This window comes from Fundulus heteroclitus, chromosome 16, assembly GCF_011125445.2.
Source record: "Fundulus heteroclitus isolate FHET01 chromosome 16, MU-UCD_Fhet_4.1, whole genome shotgun sequence".
NCBI classification, from domain to species: Eukaryota; Metazoa; Chordata; class Actinopteri; order Cyprinodontiformes; family Fundulidae; genus Fundulus; species Fundulus heteroclitus.
In genome coordinates, this window is record NC_046376.1 from 32,055,294 (window position 1) to 32,076,410 (window position 21,117).

At 43.5% G+C, this 21,117-nt stretch overlaps 1 protein-coding gene across 15 annotated transcripts in view; it reads left to right on the forward strand.

Annotated features, from left to right (window-relative positions):
* nfixb (nuclear factor I/Xb) overlaps positions 1–21,117 on the forward strand; it is a 194,280-nt gene that overhangs the window by 129,579 nt on the left and 43,584 nt on the right. For 11 of the 15 annotated variants that reach the window (XM_036148488.1, XM_012857753.3, XM_021313584.2 and 8 more), the window contains 4 exons: positions 15,898–15,963; positions 18,098–18,172; positions 19,840–19,960; positions 20,859–20,894. In XM_036148488.1, the coding sequence (XP_036004381.1) occupies positions 15,898–15,963; positions 18,098–18,172; positions 19,840–19,960; positions 20,859–20,894 (298 nt within the window). The remainder of the gene's footprint in view (positions 1–15,897; positions 15,964–18,097; positions 18,173–19,839; positions 19,961–20,858; positions 20,895–21,117) is intronic. The other 4 variants (XM_012857762.3, XM_012857808.3, XM_036148489.1 and 1 more) reach the window with 1 other exon arrangement.

Genomic DNA, 21,117 nt, shown 5'->3' on the forward strand with positions numbered 1-21,117 from the left:
CCTTCCCTTTATTTCGGCCTATGCATCCATCTCCCCACCTCCTCCTCGTACTTGTCTGCCCCCCCCCCCCCACCCCTTCAGTTCCCTGGCAGGGACTGGCATCACATGATCCACTAAATTCCCACTTGTGCCCAGGCCCTGCTGCCTGAGACACACACAGAAACACACATTCATGCATGCATATAACAACATGGGAGTGCAGCTGGGGAGCTTTCATTCATAGCTGTTTAGCTCAGCGCTATAGGTTTGCCTGAAACTTAATATGAGGTACAGGCAGGGAAGTTTGGTTTGTTTTTTTTTTTTTTGGTTTGTTTTTTTTGGTGTGAAAGTGCTGCTGCTGGATTTTCGTTGGAATTTGGAGATCAGTCTTCCCGGATATTCCATTTGTCAGTTGGAATTTTTCTGCTGAAGGCAGAAAGCCTTCCCCGTCCCTTCTGGTCAAAGCCCCGGCAGCCCGGCTGAAATCTTTCCTCACAAGGAGAGGCAGATTTCTTAAGCATGTGTTGCTGCTGTGATAGTCCCCACCCCCCACTCCCCCCCACCCCCCCAACCCTTCTGCCACCAAGTGACATCTGCAGGCCAAATGGAGGAACGACACTGCCCCCTAAAATGCTTTTTTTTGTTGTTTTGTTTTTTTTAACTCGACGCTAAAAATCAAAGATGCAAAGAGGGAATTTCAAATCCAGGCAATGTTTTCTAATAAATAAGCAGCCGAAGCTTTGAAAGCGTTCCTCGGATAAGCCCTTGGTTCTACCCTGAGAACCCTCACCCCCCCAACCCCCCCAACCCCCCGTGCCTATCTTCTCCCTGAACATCACAGCTCATCAGCATAGCTAGAGATAAAAGAAACAGGGCAGAGGGAGAGAGGAGGGGTTGGTGGGTGCGCAATGGGCAGCCAGCCAGATCCTCCATCCTTCTACCCCCTTGCCCTCCAGTCTCTCCCATGGTTTATTCCCTTTAGGCCCCCCTCTCACCCCTTCTCACCCCCATCTCACCCCCTGGCTCCCCGGCTCTGTGCAGCATTGGCACGGATAGGGCGCAGGCGGCACACAGACGGCCACGCAGATGGGCAACGGGCAATGCAGGGCTGCCTCCCCACACCTGCTCCTTGCTGGCACGGGGCTTGGGCCAGGCTGCCACGCAGCACACACACACACACACACACACACACACACACACACAAACACAGATGTGGATCAGACGCAGATTTATCTCTCTCAATTTATTGAACTTTCCCACATATAGACAGAATTGAGGAGACGAGGGGGAGAAGGGGGGGGGGGGCGGGTGCTACACATGCAAATACTCCCACAGACTACTATAGATGCTGCACATGCATGCTTATGTGTTTTAATAAAAGAACACCATCTCCCTCCCACACTGTGCTGCTCAGCCTGTCAGTCACAGATGTTTACACGCTTATCTCCAACTGTGGCTCAACATGTGCTCTCCAGAAAATCTTTTTCCACACACACAGACGATCATAAACATATATAACACACAATCTCAAATCCATGGCCACCGAATGATGTATTTATAGTCGGGCACCCACACATTCACACTTCGGGACTACTAGCACAGAAACACATTTCACAATTAATCACGTCGCCCCGTGCTGGGCTGTCACATGGAGTTACATGCCAGACATTCACGGAGCGATGCCGAGATGGGCCATTGTCACGTTTACCGCCGAATGTGGGCACAAAGATTGATTAGCGCGTACTCGGAGAGGCGTTTGAGCGCATCCGATAAAAAGAAAAAAAAAACAGGGAGTGAAAAAGACGAGAAACCGCAAAGGCCCGCCGGCCCCGCAAACTGCTACGCGGTTGTGGACCGCCGCCGCCGTACCGGAGAAAATACCAGGTTGTTCCGGAGTTGCCGGTTTTAATAGGTAGGGTGTGGATGGGGAAGCCAAATAAACTTCCCAGGCAGGCGCCAAAAATAGCTGAAAGGAAAATCCATTTTAAAACAGAAACCCCCCCCAATGTTATTCCTTCCATTTGTGCGAGCTCAGCCTCAGTTTGGGAGAAAGAAATGAGGCGCTTGCAGTCAGGGGAAATGGACCATTGCTGCAGTCATGAACACAGGGTCGGTTTAGTATAACTCTGGGAGCTTTTTGTCAGAAACTTGAACAACATAAGTGATCAAACATGTTCTGCGTCTTTTATTTGCATCAGACCTCCATTTTGTAATTTCTGCCTTCTTTGGGTCTTCTCAGTTTCTCTTTGCCCTTTTTTTCTCTGTTTTTCCTATATTCTGTGAGAAAGCTTGATTAAACAGTGCTTCTCTGTTTAAACTGTAAATTTAAGTTAGTCCTTAAGAAATCTCATGGCACTTTATACTAAAACGCCTTCTTAGAGAGAAATATGTCTCTCAGTGATGGGACGTTGGTGAAGCCAGGGTACCGTGTGCTATTGCAGTATATCCTGGACACAAAGGTGGGTGATTAGAAGGCAAAGTTAAAACATTTTGAGCCGATGTTTTGTGAAGTTATTGTCAGTACTTTTCTCGCACAATTTCACCGACTCCCTGGGTTTATGGAGAGGGTGACAGATCTGGTGAAGTGAAGACTTCAGCAACGCTTGAAATACTACAAAACAACTTTATTTGCTGACCAACCCGTTTTTTTCCCCAGTACTTCACTTCACTTTACCTCATAACGAATATGAAGAAAAGTAGAGAAATCCTCAGTGTGATGAAAGGCAAAGTCAGCCACACCTGTTTGAAAGAAGTACACTGGACACATTCACATCCATGGGATACAATGTTATATTAGTGGATTTTAAAAGTCTATGCTTTCGTAAGAGACTACCAACACGTTTATTACTGTTTTCTCAGCCTAACTACCTCCATGTTGCAATGCTAATGTTATATTGGCGACACTGCGGGCACTATGGGTCCGCCTTATCGGTTGTGACTCTTAGGCAGCTGACAACAGAATGTTAGTGGAGAAAACCAGCAAGATTGTTCAGCTTAACATTTTGAGGACTATTTAACTAATTTTTCCTATGACATTGCATCTTCTGTAGTTTGAAATGTTGGAATATCAAGACTGACCTGGATTTGAAACGTGACACATTTATAAAAGCTTAATGTTTTTTGTGAAAACATAAAAATAGAAACAATTTTATTGCTTTTATTGCCATTAGGACCAGAAAAAAATTTGACAAGCAGACAAGCAAAAAAAGGGTCTGTAAATGGAGTCAAACAGTGACTAGAACTGAACTAAACTCAACTACACAGATTTCTTGGTACATAAAATATCCAGTCTGCCCTGCCGGCGTGTCACACACCTGTACCAAACAATGCCACCGTTGTGTTATGCCTCAATGCATGCAGAACCTTTACGTCCAATACGACATTCTGTAGCGCAACTTTAAAGAATGGCACCAAAACAAAACAGCAAGAATCCCAGCTATCACTAAACTCTGCTCGTTGGGAATGTTGTCCATCCACTCATCCATCATTCTGCTTGCCGTTTCATAATTTAAAAAAACAAAATCAGCTCTATACAGGCCATACCAGACCATGACTTTGAAACCAAAGTACCTATTGAACAGTGATTTCATTTCTTGTTAAACCCCTACTGATTACAGATTGTTTCAACACACAGTTTTGTGAGATATGTGAAACCTCTACGTCTAGAGAAAGAAAGTATAAATATTGGTTCTTAGGGATTGTTAGCCCCACAAATATGGCCAAAATGTTATCTTGTCTAACCTGTCTAACCTTATTCTGGTTTGCAGGGTGTATTGGTGCCTGTTTTCAGGGATCTAAGGTCAAGAAACCAGAGTAGACCCTGCAGGTCACCAGTCCATCACAGGATTTACACAGAGACAAGCAATTGCTGACAAGATCACTCAAGGGGGCAGATTAGAATCTCCAAATAACCTAACATGCATGTTTTTTGGACACGACCCTACCCCGTGTGGAAAATGATTTAAAAATAGAGGGCTGAATCATATCATTGAAAGTTCCAAAACATAATCCCAGGCGCAGTTGTACAGCTTTATAAACTGCCACAGTGGATGACTCAGTGTGTAGAGGCTTAAGTGGCTGTTCCAGATGTCCAACTAGCTCAGCAGGAATAACCACAATGGTCTCCCCATCCCTGTTATTATCTTGTTACACTTAACTGGGCATTATCTAATGACACAAATTCCCATGAAACATCCAGGGCCACTAGCACAGAAGTGGTCACACGCCATCACTACACATACACACACACACACACATATCCATACACACTACAGTGTCCAGTGAGAACCCCCCTGCGACATAAAAGGCCAGCGTCTCATCAAGACTTACTTTTAGAAGATTGAAATGCAACAAAGGGGAGGGGCTTGACATGGAGTAATCAGACGGCGAAGTGTAGTGTTCAAAAAAGAGTTGCTAAGGATGTGTGTGTGTGTGTGTGTGTGTGTGTGTGTGTGTGTGTGTGTGTGTGTGTGTGTGTGTGTGTGTGTGTGTGTGTGTGTGTGTGTGTGTGTGTGTGTGTGTGTGTGTGTGTCTGTGGAGGGGGGGATGGGAAGAAAAAAAAAGAGGTTGAAATGAAGTCCAATAAAAGAGCCGGGTGAACATCTGTGTGGGATAGCCGTGAGGATTAGGAGGGTTTGGAACATTTTAAGCGCATTAAAGATGAAAAAAAAAGGTCAGAATGTTTAGCAACATACCGATAAACCTCTTAAGCGAAACCCAATTGGGGAGGCTGTTCGGTTTCTTTATCCAGAGGCAACCGGATGGGGTGGAGGAGCGGATGGAGAGAGGAGTTAGATTTCCTCATGTATACTGAAACTCATGCTGGTTGCTGTCTGCAACATACCTGTCTGATATCAAAAAAGAAGTCTGGCTTTATACACTTTGTGTAGTGTGGCGTGGGTTGGTAGGAAGGCATATAGAGGTTTTATGAAGATTACGTCTATAATCCCCACAAATTTCCACCATATTGTTCCTTCTACTTCAAGTTCAGTGAGAAAATGATCAGTTTTCACCAGTGGAACGAAGAACAGAGCAAGTCGCCCCCACAGACTTGCTGCTGCACACTGCCAGTCAGCTGACTGAAACAAGGCTAAAAGAATGTGCTGGTGAAGAAAGCTTTCTTGATAGGAAGCGGAACGTCTTCAAACTTCGAAACAAAAAGTCCAGCTGTTTTTTTTTTTTTACTTTTTTGGAAAGGCTAGAACAATTTCATCTCACTTACAACAAAGATACATTTTAGCTGTTAAAAATGATTTCTGATTCAACGTAATGGTGTTGGCAAAACAAATATTTGGTCGTTTTACTAAAGGTTATCATGCCCTTGCCTGTTTTTTTTTTGGTGATCTCTACCTCTGTCTACTGATGGCTGCTCCCTTGGGTGGAGATGAATGACAGTAACACCTCAGCCGCATTTCCACTTCAACCCCGAGCCTGTGGTCACTGGATCCCACATAAGGCAGAAGGAACGGCAGGGTTTGGACCCGCGGGCCTGAATGCTGCTTTTCATCCAAGAAACCGAAGAGGTGGAGTGTGAGAAAAAAGGCAAAAGCAGAGGCAACAATGCAGAGGGTTACGACGTTAGAGAGTCAGTGCGAAGCGAGGTGGAGATGAAGGAGAGAGAGAGAGAGAACAGTGGCAGATCTGTATGCTGACTTCCAGAGCAGTCGCCTGAAGAGGCCCCTGTCATTTGACCGTGAACCCAACCATGTCTGGAGGAGCTATCCTTAAATGACACCACAGATGGAGGGTGGAGACCGAGCGTGGGTCCAAAGGGTCACCAGCACAAGGCTGCGAGTTTATTACCCGTCAAATCTGGGCAGATGTATGCATTCTTTTTTATACAAAACCTTTGGGTTGTTGGCGTCCTACATAAAACAGAAAGATGAAAGAATTTCGGAAACCCTAAAACTCTAATTTTGAAAACCCGTTTGCATGTGTTCGTCCTGTTTCGACTGATGTTGGTTTATATTTCAAAAGGGCTGCCCTCACGAGACTCATTTCAAGTCAGGAAGCTGGAATAAATCACCAACCTCTTATATTCCATCTATAAAGTTGGGAGAAATGCAGGAACGGCATTCAATGCATTTGTAATTTTAATCCTGATTAGCTTGTTGCAAATGATCTGTTAGTTAACAGAGATCACATATTGCCTCTGTGTTTAAATATTGAAAATAATCCATTAGAGTGGACTTGTCTAGCAACAAGCATGGCTCATAGATGTCAGGTTATTCAGAGGGAAAAGTGGGGCCAAATTTATGTCCATCTAGGAAGAATTTCTTTAAGAAATATATTGTAAAACAAGTTCTTTCTGCTGTATGATGCCTTATCCCCACCTGCGAGTCTCTTCTGTACTATGCCCTCGACAGATGTGATGTAAATTTTCCTGCTCCTGCTCACAAGGTTCTGGGTGCAGCCCAGATGTTTGTGACTGTTCAGACAATGAATGCCGGCAGGGATGATGTGACCCCCATTCACATCAAGGGTGGCTCCCAAACAAAGAGCACCCAATGACAAAAAGTGGGTCAGATCATCAGCAGAAAAAAAAGACACTTTTATTTTAAGAAATACTGTCTAAAGAGATCCTCTGTTTCCCCTTTTTTTTTTGCTTATATATCTTTCAGGAACCACAAGCGTTCAAAATCGGCTTCACAAAAAATACTTTCATTTTGATTCTTTCCTTCTCATATAAACCGGCGCATTATCCGTTTCCGTAAGGCCGTACTAAAAATTGCAAAAAAAATTTGTGTGGAAAGTGGTTGTTACCATGTGGTTGTCACAAAGCGGCGTCTCAAGGCGTGGATGCTGCTTTCAAGGTCATTTAGAAATGCTGCATTTAGGTTTAGTCACAAATCGTACTTTCTCAAGCCAAGATATTGGCTGACGACTGAAATCTGACAGATATCTGTTTTATTAGCACCGACACGATCAGGGAACGCATCGTACCAAGTGCTACGGGTTGTTTCCAAGTTGTTATTTTAGATTAAAGGAGGGATTTCTTGTAAAAAAAGACACAAACGCAGCTCTTTAAAGGACACAAAACACACAACAAATCATTATTCATCTCTGGCTTTTGGTCCATTCTCTGTGCTGCAGTTCACTGGGAGGCTCGAGAAGACCGCTAAACCTTGTTGTAGTTCTCAAGCTAATTATTGTTTGTTGATCTCCGCATGCTTAGCTCCTCTCTGCCTAAACAACAGTTAAATGCATAAGTCATCTACTTTATCAAACTGAAGCAATCTATTAAACAGAGCAGTCCCCCCTCTGTCATTCGTCTGCCCATCACACACACACGCTGATGTAATCACATGCATCAGTCATATATGCTTTAGCTCCATCTGGGCAGCTGCTCAATGTATTTTATGCACCTTCTGTCCTTGCTAAATATAGCGTGTCTCAGTTGTTTTTTTTAATTCTGAGGGGGTGGGGGGGTGTCATATTTTGTATTTTAATGCAAGCACAGACAAATTATGTCGACGTGAAGCCGGTTCTGATTGAAGCGAATGATTATAATAGACGCCGGCATTACAAATAAAATGAAACAAAAAAAACGCTGCCTCAGTCGTTTCTGTCCTTCCAACCGCCATCAAGTCTCATATCAAAAGCTGTTATGGCTAATCTTCAGCCCTACAATGGTGATGGTGATTTTTAGGGGCTGTCAACAGTCTGCAGAAGCCCTCGCTCTTTGTGCACATTAAATTACACGAGGCCTGTTTGCTTGTGTGCGCCCGTGATGCCCAAACAAACACTCCAGACTGCTCGGTAAATTAGCGAAACGTGTACTCTGTGCTCCCGCGTGTGAACGCGCGCGGCAGTAAACGAGTCCATTAACTCGCTGCCAGTGGCTGCCGGGTGCTCCCAGCGAGCGCGTGTGTGTTTGTGAATTTGTCAATCGAAGCGTCTCTCGGTGATCGACGCCGGCGTAAGCGCGTATTCGTTTTGAGGGGTTGTGTCGTTCGCGCGTGTTTAGGTGAGCGGAAGCGATTGCATAACTTTGACTTTGAAGTGTGTGTACATTAACCTGGGTGTGAGTTATAAGCCACTGTCTGCATCCTGGGTGTGATAAATGTGTGCTCGCTGGTGACGTGTGTGTTCACAGTCCTGGAGTATACCAGCAGTTACTATATAGTACATTGACCAGACACCAAAATGAACTCACAGTGTGTGTGTGTGTGTGTGTGTGTGTGTGTGTGTGTGTGTGTGTGTGTGTGTGTGTGTGTGTTGCATTATCTCTGGTGAGGCATGTGCAGGGGGCCTTGGGGCGACTGTGTGCAGGAGATAAGGGTGATTCATCTGTATTTGAACGTTTTGTGGGTGCATGTGTGTGTCGGTGAGCCCGTTTCTGAGTTGCAGGCATGTGTGTAGCGTGTGCCCGCGCGAGCACGTGAACGTGCGCTTTTAAACAAATGTGGTTGCGCGTGCCTCGGCCGGTGCCCTGCGTGCGTTATCGCCGTGGGCGTGCACAAAGGGGTTTTTTTTGCAGGGATTGAGGCCTGCTGGCAGTGATTTCTCCCAGCAGGTGGTCTATAGAGCATATATAATATTATAATAATACACAGCTTCTCTATTGTTTGCCGTGAGAGTGAAGCATCTCCGTTTATTGGAACCGTCATGCTCCGTGCTCACAATTACTGCGGTACAGGCACCTTTTGAGCTCATCCACAATATATATTTATATAATTGTAACCGTGCCAAGGATTACGCACACAGGAAATGTTTCATACATATGTGCAAGTAGAAATGAATATCATTAGGTAGCAGAAGAAAAAAAACCCATTAAACTCAAGTAGTCAGAACTTTACATACATTTAGATTATGGCTTTGAACAATTTGAAAAAGCCCCAATGATGAGGTCATGGATTTGTAAGCTTCTGATAGGTTAATTCAGAATAGTTTAATTATTTGGAGGCACAGCTGTGGATGCCGTTTAGGGCAACACTGCCAAGACACCCCATGTGACGTTGGGGAGAAAAATCTAAGGAAAACCTAAAAATCTAAGGAAGACATCCACAAGTCTGGTTGTTCCTTGGGTATAATTTTTAACAGCTTGAAGGCAGAATGTTTTGGAGGGAGTTTTAGTGCACTCCACAAAATAGATGGCATTACAAAGAAAGAACATTGTGTTAAAGTACTGAAGCGACATCTCAAATATGTCAGCCAGGACATTAATGCTTGGGTGAAGTTGGCCTTCCAATTGGATAATGTCCCTCAGCAAATCAATTCATTAGTTTTAAAGTGGTTTAAGGACAATAAAGTCAAGCTTTATGATTGGTCGTCACTAAGCCCTGATCTGAGTCTCATAGGAAATGTGAAGGTGGAACTGCAGAGGAGTGTGAGCAAGACAACGTAAGAACCCGACTCGGTTATTTAGGTTCTGTCTGGAGGAATTACAGCAAAGTACTGGAGAAGCTTTTACAAGTATATCCGAAAAAGGTTGAAACAATTCATAGAGTTTAAGGATAATGCTACCAAATATTAGGAAAATTGGATGTAAACCTCTGACATGGAAGGAGTGAACATGAACGTCCGGTTTTTAAAGGAGCAATAAGTAAGACATTTATTGTAAAATCAACCTAAATCATTCTCACTTGTCACCTGGAATGAAAGTAACATTCCCTATAAACGATTGTTCCTCAACATCAACGATATCTTAGTCACGTTTTGCTCCTTTCAAAATTAGAGGTACGGTACAGAGCTACTCAGGTGCGGTGTGTAGCCCATGTTTACTTCCTGGTTCCTCAGCCAATCATATGAGAGGTCCCAGGGTTCCCAAAACGGAGCGCAGCATTTGGCATTTTATGTTGGCAAACAGAACAACAAACAGAACAGAACAACAGTCTGCAAACATGGAAGCCAGTAAGAGAAGCGGACCAGAAATAGAACAGAATACAGCATTATATATCTATCCTGTAGAGTGCGGTTTCACAGCAGCAACGGACCATTTAGAAACGGCACACGTTGTATTTATGTTATTCCGATTTGAAACACTAGGTGCCATTGTTACTTATTGCTCCTTTAATTATATTTAAATATTCATTTGAGATGTGTACATGCAGTTAGAAGGAAATGTTTATATCTCTTTTAACTCTTTTTGCGAGCAAACAATAGTGTTTTTAAAAATCCTATTACATTTTCTACCTTTAAATAAACTAAGATTACTTTATAAAAGCTAAACAATGAAACATTAGGTTCATAACAGGACATTTTGCAGTATTTTATTGTAGAAAACTAAAAATTACAATTTATTTTTCCACTAATAAAGATCTGACAACAGCTCCCAAGTGTCAAGCTCCTTAGCTGATCCAGGCCCATAACCATAGCTTTTACTTGTCTCCCCTGATAAAGTCACATTCTGTCCATATTGATCTGCGAGAAATCAATATCATATTATTTTATTGGTGCGATCTCATTGCAGAAGAAGATGAAAATGAACTTTGTTCTAAAGAGATTTATAAATACAAAACCAATACCTCAACAACACAGTCCTTGAGTTAGTAAAGTGTTTTATTTCAGAAAGAAATTTAAATCCTGGTGTTTTGCGCTGAGCCAGATTTCTGGAGCTTTTTTATTTTCTGTGCTTCCCGTTCACATATTAGTTGGTCTTGTTTTTAGTCTTTGGGCTGCTCCCTTTCGGGTTCTCTGCACAGCTGATCATCTGCTTCCATCTCAGCCGATCACCAGCGTCATACTCTGTCACTTGGCTGCATAGATATCCACACGGTCCCTGAACTTTCTCCCTGGTCTTTCTCCATTCGTGTATGACTGCGCTAGACTTTGCTTAGAGAATGTTTCAGGATCTGCGTCCGACCATGTGAGACCTAAGGATGAACGGAGGAATAAATGATAAAGGGTGTGCAGGGAAGGAGCAGAGCATCGTTGTTGTACAGCAGCTGTCAAACAACAGCTGTTCCAGAGAGCTGGAAAAGCTGTGCCGCTTAAAACTGACTTCTATAAATGTAAGAAAAGTCGCTGAAAGTAAATGGATCAATGGATGAGAGGCGGGTCACGCCCTGACTAGTTTGACCAGAATCCTCCAACTGGTCTGGATCTAGAAAAACACTCCATTCGGGGAGGTCCTGATGGAGTCCATCTAAAAGTACAGAGAAGTACTTTTAGATGGCATGTTTTACAAATAGTCACTGCTTCTGTCCGCAAGAGGATATATTTGGGTTCCCAATGTCACTACTAGGGCAGTAGCTCAGAGAAAACACAACCCTGGTACTTTGTGTCGTCCCCCTTAGCTTGTAAAACCGTCTTGAACTGTGCGTCAATCCAACATCCTACAACTACATCACCTCCCATCTAAGCCACCGTTAACCTCAGAGTGATAAAACAATTTTAAATTCCCACCTAACCTGCTGAAGACCAGCGGAGTCAAATGAATAACTATACCCCGAATAAAATGAACTGTAAAGAACAGAGCTGTAATAGACAGGTGTGACCAAAACGCTTTGGTGCTGAAAGCCTGCAGGGTTCTGATCAAAGCATCTGACAGATATAAGATTAGCACGCCCTAAGAGGGAAATATGAACCCAAACAGAAGCAGGTTTTTTTTTTCCTTCTCTGAGCTGCTGTAATTTATCTATAAAAAATGTTTGAAACCAGTTTGTTCTCTTATATTTCATTTGATTAGATTCAGCACCTGCTCTCGCGTCTATGCCAGGTACCAGAGAATCTGGACTCAATGTTTTATTCTGAAAAGGAGCAGCTTAGGTTGTATATCTGGATCTCGTTAATGTTGTAAAAAACTCCTCAAGTGAATGAATAGTCAATAGTCAACGGCCCCTTTTTTTTTTGTCTTAAAATAAAAACAAGAAGTGATTGCAGTACTGTATTTTAAGATCCAGGACACCGTTAAAACCTGACGACTAATTTAAAGTTTGGACCACTTAAACGGTAAACGATCTGCATCGTCGATCGAACCAAGAAAACGTCCCAAGCTTCGATTCTACACTTCCCCAACAGCTCCTGGGTACGTCCGTCTTACGGTCCCTCGCTCAGAGCTCGGGTCTTGTTAGTCTTCTAACACGTTGCCGAGGGAGGCAGAAAAGTCCGGCGAGCCGAGTTAGGACGTCTGATTTATAACAGGAGCAGTGTTTTTAAGAGCCTCCGATGGAAAACAGCTCATACAGTAATGAAGTCAGCCTTGTGATAGTGCGGCGCACAAAGCTCCCGCGGTCTGCGCGGTGCCAAAAGAGATCTTAAACAAAACAACACGTTGAGCTGGTGCCAGTACGCTATATTATTATCTCCATTTCAACTAATTGCGAGGCCAAACAGCGGCGCATATGCGTACACGAGCTCCAACAACCACTCGTCATCAGGGACTTTAAGTGTACAGTGCCATCCGAGTTGTCATGACAACTGGGCACTGAGTTTTGGCTTGGGAGTCCGTCACAAAGTGTAAAAGGGAGATAGTTTAAAAAGCCCGAGGGTTTCAAAGGTTTTGACAGATTGGGATTGTGGAGAGATGCTCCGTCAGATTTGTTGGGGTTAGGGTTGGAATTTCTTTGATTATCCTGCAAGATGTACTTCATGGAGACAAATTATTGCCTCCCACTGCACTCCCCCCCATACTTTTTCCTACTGTTCAAGTAGATCTGGTTGCTCTGTTCAACTTGCCTGCCTTCTATAACAGGCTATAAGTGCAGAGGACTGCAGAGAAACATCCCCAGCGGCTTTCATCCTCACCCCATTAGCGACGCATATCCTCCGTAGGTCTTTTTTATCTTTAAGACCATTGGGGCCTTGTGTGCGAGAGCGGGTGAGCTAAGCGTGTGAGTGTGTTTTAAGTGTGTACGTGTGGGCCGTGCTGTCAGCTAGCAGGAATGCACGGCTACCGCCAAACCTAAAATGGCTGCCAAGCGCTAAGATGGCTGCCAGGATTCCGCAGAGCGAACGGCGCGGGAGAGACACAGGATCAGAGACACGACAAGTGTGAGAGACGTTGTGGGGGAAAGACCTGAAGTTTGAGTCTTACGGCCATAGAATGAGCCAGGAGTGTTTTGTGGAGGGGGGGGGGGGGAAGTGAGAAGCCCGGGCCGTTCTCTCTTCTCCCTGTTTGGCGGGCGAACGATGAGGTGATTTGGTGTCTCCTTTTGTTTTCTTGGTTTTGGCAACGGGCAGACGGGCTGAATGGTGCCGCAGTTTGCTGGCATGTGCTGCTGCCACCCAAGATCAGGGCTCTGATTTAGGCTTAGGAGATGTTGAGACTGAGGGGCCTGACGCTGGCTGGAAAGGGGGTCACGCTCTGAAGTGTTGGCTCTAGGCGCTCTTAAAAGCTAAGCACCGTGGGGTAATTGGCCTAAATGGCATATACGATTCAACCGTAAAACTCAACAGGGCTGCATTACACATCTGAGGAAGAATGGCAACCCTTCAGGCCAAAGGAAAAACTCGCTGAAGCAGGCAGTTCATGTACTCCCGCCTGCCCCTATAGATGTTGAGCTGGACTCCAATTGAAATTAGAGCCTAATCATAAAAAAAGCATGCTTTGCTGGTCGCCAGCAGAAGTCTTTAGTGAAATAAGTGCGTGTCAGTCAGAGCCACTGAACGTCACGCCGGTCAGTCTTAGCCTCTTTTACATTAGAAAGGTAAAGTGAGCAAATAAGGAAAACCGACAGAAAAACACAACAAAGAGGTCTTTGACTCCAGAGTCACACCTGGCTCTTTTAGACACTCCAAAATGTTATTGTCAACTACAAGACTTTACAACAAAGCTGCACAGCAAAAACAAACCGTTGATAAGAGTATTAAGAAAACGGAAGACTCGAATAAAATAAATCGTTAGTGTTAAAAGAAATACAAGTCACGTAAATTGGGGGTAGTTAACATATTTAATTCAAAAGTCACGGAGTGGAGGTGGCTCTTTAAAAGTCTCTAAAGTCTGTAGATGACGATCGGTAGATTATTCCACAGACTTGGGGCTTCAACAGAGAAGGCCTCTACGTTTCTGATTGGACCTCAGAACATCTAAGGCCAGCTGGCTGTTTGACCTTATTGTGGGTGGATGCTGTTTTATTAGAGCTTTTAAATGTGGCAGGGCAAAACTATTAAGATCCTTAAAAACCAGTAGCGAAATGTTCTAATCAGCCCTGGAATAAAGCCGGCGTAGTGAAGCCAGAACCGGAGTTATATGCTCCTGTTTTGTAGTTCCTGTGAACAGCCGATCGGCCGCATTTGGTACAAGCTGCAAGCGGTGAAGGGATGACTGATCTAAACCGACATAAAGGGAATTACAACAATCCAGGCCAGTAGAGTTGAAGAAATGGATCAGTCTTTCGAAATCTTTAGAAGAACAAATATGCTTCACTTTGGCTCAGAATGATCTTCTCCCAAGCAAATTGTCACTGAATGGAGAGAGAAAAGACGACACTGTCCACTGAGGACAGAGTAGTTGTCTCGCAATTGGAAGATTGGAAGATTATTTGTTGAATGTGGCTCTGGTGTAAAGGGCTTTGAGTGGTCAGTGTGGTTAGAAAAGCGCCTAAATTCAGTCCATTAAACATTTGTTAAGACAAGAACGAGTCAAACTCAAGCCCTAAGGAAGATGGCCATGGACAGCCACTGTTTGAGTGATAGAACTTAGCAGTGTTTTTAAGCATACAAGTGACAGCGGATTTTCTGTTTAAAAAAAACTGATGCACGGCAGCAGTCAAAGACCGTTAAAGCATAATCCACACAGATCAACACAATTTCCACACTTAATAATAATCAAACACATCAACAAGGATTAAATAAAAACACAATAAACCTATTAAACATTTTAAAATCTGCATAAAAGTTCGACAACAAATTGACAGTAATGGTATGAAGGTGATTAGGCATCAAAATACATACTTTTTTTTGTCCCTTTTCCATAAATAATAAAAGTAAAAAAAAAAAAATACATTCATCCTCTCTCAGTTAAAGTTTGATATCATAGTTTTTAAAACCTTTATATGGAGAAAAAAGTCCTACTTCAGTAACCATGGAATACGCAAATTTTATATAGCAGGTGTTTATGAAACATTTTGAAATACGATAAGCCAAGAGGTTGTGCAGATTCTAGACTCTAGACAGATTCCTTTTAGTTACAGGAAGTAAGATAAGATAAGATAAGATAGGCTTTATTGATCTCACAATGGAGAAATTCACTTGCCACATCGGTTCATGCAGGAAGGTGCAGAGTAGGAAAGGTGCATTCAGTTATATACAGTGAATCTTCATATATAAAATGGATCAAAAACGGATACAAAAACGGATACAAAAAGAAATAGGAACGGTCATATGATGTCTTATTTACATACATAGTGATCTATATATATATAAACATATATACATATATATATATATATATATATATATATATATATATATACCTATACGCCTACATACATACGTACATACACGTATATATGTGCATATACATAAGTGCATACATTTGTACATACATACATACATGAGTAGAAAAACAGCTGGCGGGATGGTAAAGCTGCAAAGTCCTAGTCTTTGAAATACCCTGAATATAATAGGCCTGTCTACCTGAGGGCTTCGATCAAAACACGTCCTTCCAAAGAAGGACCCACAAGAAAAAGAAAACAACTAAATGTTTCGCATCTTGTCCCTCCTACACAAAGTCTCAAATGAGATAGTGTCTATATTTTCATAGGTGTTTTTTTTCTCCCCTAAAATGTGAGAAAAGTGCGATAAACGCTTCTATAAAAAGTCTAAGTTCTGTTCTGCTTAGACGGATTCCGGAAGCAAGGAACTGACATGGTTTGGACATCTATTGACTTTCAACTGAGCGTCAGCTCATGTCTTTGTTTTTTTAATGTCTGGTCTGATGATGTTATTTCCTGTCAAGTCTATGAAGAGAACCGGCACCCTTAATCTAGGCTGCGAGCGACGAACTAACCGCCCGTCTCTCTTTATCTTTTTCAGAACAATCAGGACAATCAGACAGTTCAAACCAGCAAGGAGACACAGACGTCAAACCCCCGGCAAATGGTAAGCGTACCAAAGTTAATGACGCCCGTGCATACCTTCCTTCACATGCACGCGTAAAGCCCTGTCAAACGGCTGACATGCTAAAAAGGCAAGCGCATGTTCGCACGCCTCCCCAGCATGCAGTGCTCTCAGTGCGTTCGCGCAGATTTGGGGGCTGAGTTTATTATGGTAAAGAGAGTCGACGGTCCCGTACCAGTGGAGGGGGGCCGAGCTGGGTTTGCGGTGGGCCGCTCATAAATCACACTGACGTTATTGGAAGATGGGAACCACATGGTCGCTGCCGAGCCGAGCGCTGACCTCATGCGTTGTCCCCGCTGCGGTTAACCCCCGGACAAGGTAGTAAGAGAGGGAGCGAGGCGGCGAGGATGGAGGGACTGAAGAGAAAACGAGACGTGAGAGGGCTGGAAAGGAGAGAGGGGAGCGCGTGATGGACGGTGGAAGTGAGGGATGAAAGAAAAGAGAGCTTGAAGGTTGCAATATGTTCGTATTTTATGTAATGTACCACTTGCTAAAGTGCAAATGTCACGCAGATCAGCATTAGACTGTGTTGCACATCTTCAAGCTACACACCAGGGGGGCAAAGTAAGAAGCAGGTCTGCCGGTTTGCAAAACAATCAAGCAAGCTTGATTGTTTTGCAATTAAAAGAAGAACCAAAGCAGTTCATAAAGATGTGACAAAAGTGGGATGAAAGTAGTTTTGTTAGACTAAGAGAATTGTTTTAGCAGAATTTAGCTAGTCATAGATAGCTTCTTATTGATATATAAAAATGGGAATTAGGGTAGCTTTTCCTTTACTGTACTGCACGTGCATTTGTGTTTGGAGCCCCGGTAGTTTTATCTCAGGATAAATCCAATAGATCTGAGAAAATCTCTGCGGGTCGCTAGAGAACATTAGTAAACAAACAAAATCATGAAGACCAGTGAGGGTTAGATTAAAGAGGGATACAATAATTATAATAATGATCTTTGTCATTGCAACTTAGTACATTCCAATGAAACATGTCCTCCGCATTTATTAACCCATCCCTAAGGGAGCAGTGGGCTGCCATTGTGCAGCATCCAGGGAACATTCTGGGGCTAAAGGTCTTTCTCAGGGACCCAGAACGGCAGTCTGTGGGACTTAAGCTGGGAAACCTGCAGCCTCGCCAAGATGCAAGCACCCTGCTATAATTTAAGCACCAGGTCACAGCTCCCCCTAGATATAATTCATAGAATAAAATTTGGATATTTCATTCACTGAAAATCCATCATCATTCTGGCCGAGTGGGGAAAACTACAAACTTTCAAAGGACAACATTAAACAGCCAAGATGTCCATCGTAACCCAGGAAGAGCTGCACAGATCCACACCTCAGGTGGGAGGACCTTTGTGGAAGAGAGGGTTGAAGAAACTGTTTGAAGGAAAGCAATAAGGAGTCCAGTTTTTAGTTTGCCAAAGGCCATGTAGGGGACGGAGCAAGAGGGGAACAAGGTGTTTGGCCTACATGCACAATGTTATATGTGGCAGGATACTAAGGTTGCACATGACCCTGAATTCACAACCCCAGTGTGGAACATGGGGGTGGCAGCATCATGCTGTGGCAAAATGTCTTTCTTCGGCAGACCTGGGATGGGGAAGTTGTTCAAGGTTGAACCCGGGCCAAAGTTAAGATTTCTTTCAAAATAAATTTCAATACCCAACGGACTGCAGTTAAAACGAGGATCTTGACAGATCAGTCAAATCAGAGGAGCTGCGCCTACAATACAGTTCCCATCAAATCTGCTAAGGTCTGTGGTTTTAATGTAGACATAATGTAAGGGTGTGAATACTTTTGTAAGGCATTTTACATACAGATCCTAATATACAATACGTCATGCAGGATATAGATGTATGTTTGGCGATTATACCCACCTATTGTACCTGATTAGATACATGTGCTAGGATGTCAACTTTGAACCAACTGAACCAAAGGCATGTTTTATCTTACAGAAAACACATGTTCCCCCCGCTGGATTACTGCAACAGCCTGTATAGCTTTTCCTTTCATACCAAGGGTGTCGCCTCATGTGTTCCTGAAATCTCATCCATGTTCGGTGCTTTGCGTTTACCAGACGATCTGCAGTGATGCGCACGTCCTTCTCCCTCTTTTATCCAGGCCACTTGAGTTTCCAGGACTGCTTTGTGACTTCAGGGGTGTGGAACGTGGCTGAGCTGGTCCGCGTGTCGCAGAGTGAGTCATTGCTGGGATTTTCTAATATCAGCCTTCGTCTTCTGTTTCTGATCAAAAGCTGCTCAGAATAGTTGAGGATTTTCATGCAAAAAGCTAGGTATGGTAGCGAGGAGCGGTTGGGGAAACCCAGTCTAATAGATTATCTTTTTATTTTATTTTACAAAGTCTAAAAAGTAAGAAAAGTATTTGCTGTTGTGTGAGTGTCTCTGTGATACAAAAAATGTATTTGCTTCCTCTGTCTTAGAAATAAATGTTTGCTGTGTTAAGCTAATCTGTCTAGAAGATTAATTCAAACTTAAGTTAATTCAAACTTTTTCAAAATGGACTTCTGTGGAGATACTACGAGCTGTTAATATCTTACCTGCCGTAGATAAATCTCACCAAACTTTGATTTTGGCAAAATGCAAATTTCACATTGTTAAAGGAGCTATAAGTACGATATTTGCTGTAAAATCAACCTAACTCATTCTCATTTCTCACCTGGGATGGAAGTAACATTCCCGATAAACAATCAGTCCTCTCCATCAACGATGTCTTAGTCACATTTTTTCTCCTTTCAAACCTAGAGGTACGATCCAGAACTACATTCGTTTAGAGTGTAGCCCGTGTTTACTTCCTGGTTCCTCAGCCAATCTTATGAGAGTTCTCAGGGTTCCCAACAAAGAGCGCAGCATTTGGTGTTTTATCTTGGAAAAATAGCAGCATTCTGCAATCATAGAAGCTAGTAAGAGAAGAAAATGCAACATCATATACCTGTCCTGTGGAAGCAACGGACTGTTGAGTAAATGGGGGATCTCCGTGAAAGGCATTGTGTATGTGTGGTTCTGATTTTAACCACTAGGTGTCATTATTACTTAGTGTTCCTTTAAAGGGAACAAGAGAAGATTCAAAACTCTGCCCATCACCTGGACGCACCATCCCCACGGTGGCAGTATCATGCTGCGGGGATGCTTTTCTTCATCATGGACAAGGTTTAGGTAATAGGAAGCTGCGTGGAGCCAGATCCAGGCCAACCTTAGAAGAAAACCTGTTAGAGGTTGCAGAACACTTGTTGGGGGACAAAAAGCTAAATAAAAAATGTGTGTCTATCCAAAATGAATAATTTATGATAGTTTGCTGGCAAGAAAGATATTGACTGCACCTAACCTCCCCAAAAATGTCACCTTCAAAAGAATCCAACTTCACGCTTTCTTTGTGATAGTTATGCACTCTGCTACCACGGCAGATCTACAACGTTAGTGAAGAAGGAGCTTGGCGTGTCTGAACCGTAAAGACTGCTGGCTGAGAGGCCAGAGATGGCCACTTCACAGAGGCCTTATGAGCCTCCCTGTCAGCAGTGCTTACCAAGACTCTTAAGCCTCCCAGCCACAAAGTATCAGTGGCAGAGACTTGCAGGCCCAGCTACCACAGATTGCGCTACATAGATTAGTTACAATGGGACATGTGTGGTTTTTAACCCCTCCAGGAATCACAGTGCGAACGTGCTTTAACAATAGTTTTTTAACATTTAGATATTTAGAAGGCCTTAGTGCTCATCTATGGGCAGGAAGCGGTAACGATCCGCTCACTGGCTGCTGCGTAAAAAGTCCTGCCTTAATCTAGTTTGTAAATAAAGTATCTGCGTGGTGTTCTTCTGTGTGATGGATCTCCATGTCTGCGTGTCCCAGCTCCCGTGGCCACGGCAACAGGCCCAAACTTCTCTCTGGCAGACCTGGACAGCCCGGGGTATTACAACATCAACCAGGTCACCCTGGGACGCCGCTCCATCACCTCCACCCCCTCCACCAGGTGCGTGCCTATACGAGCATTTCCTGCTCATATTTTTATGTGCTAATTAGAGATGCCTTGACAAGATTTTTTTTTTTTTGAAAGTTTTGACCTGCCAAAAAGTGATTTGGGGTAATTCCAGTCTCTCTCTTTAAGGACTGTAAGAACAGCATTCGCAGTATTTTCTTATTCAGCTTTTCTGGTAAAGACAAAATGTTTACTGATTGGACATTTTACATGATATATATAGTAACTTGTATTAAATGCTAGTGCGACTGACAGTGATGTAGCTCTTTAGATTGACTGTGAGATTCACAAAATCCCAGCAGGATTCCCAGATCCAGGCTGTTTAATGACAGAAAGAGGTAGAAACTGAGGTTGGACAAAACAGAGCACCTTTGTTCTCTCTCTCTCTCTCTCTCTCTCTCTCTCTCTCTCTCTCTCTCTCTCTCTCTCTCTCTCTCTCTCTCTCTCTCTCTCTCCACAGACCTGTAGAAAGCACAGTTTCCTCTTCAAAAGCTTCTTACATCTTTGTACTAATTTACTTTCCTTCTCACTAGAGCTGCAGAATAGACAGTATCAAATCACAATATCAATGCGTGTAACATCACAACTGGAAAGGACGGCTTGGTAAAGAGAAAAGATTGAACTCTCCAGCCGGCCTGTCCTGTTTTTAGCTGGTTTCTCAGTGCATCCCCAGCACTAATATCATTAAGTTCTTTAGTATGTTCTTAATACTTTCTCCTGCTTTGCTTCAGATTGTGGTCTTTTCTTTTCCCTTTCTCCTTCCTCCCCACTAATTCCAACTGATTGCCTCTCGTTTTTTCCCGCCGACCTGTCTGCTGCTCCGTCTACGTTTGTGTCTGTTTTTACTTCTCGCTCTTTCTGCTTTCTCCTCCCCGTCCGTCTTACGCTGCAGGACTGAAATGGAGCTTTATGCAAGTCTCCCACGGAGGTAGTTACACTCTTTGCAAAATATCTCCCTCGATACTAATGTAACACAGATCCCTCCATCACACTCGGAACAAAAAAAAGCCACGCAGGCACGCTCTCGCTCATATATGTGCGTGCTGTACATTCGCAGCCCCCTGTTATTTTATTGGTCACAGATGTATAAGAAGCGGCCAGCTCGCACAACAATGCGTCTCGGGATCAACGGGGCTTCTATGTTTCTAATG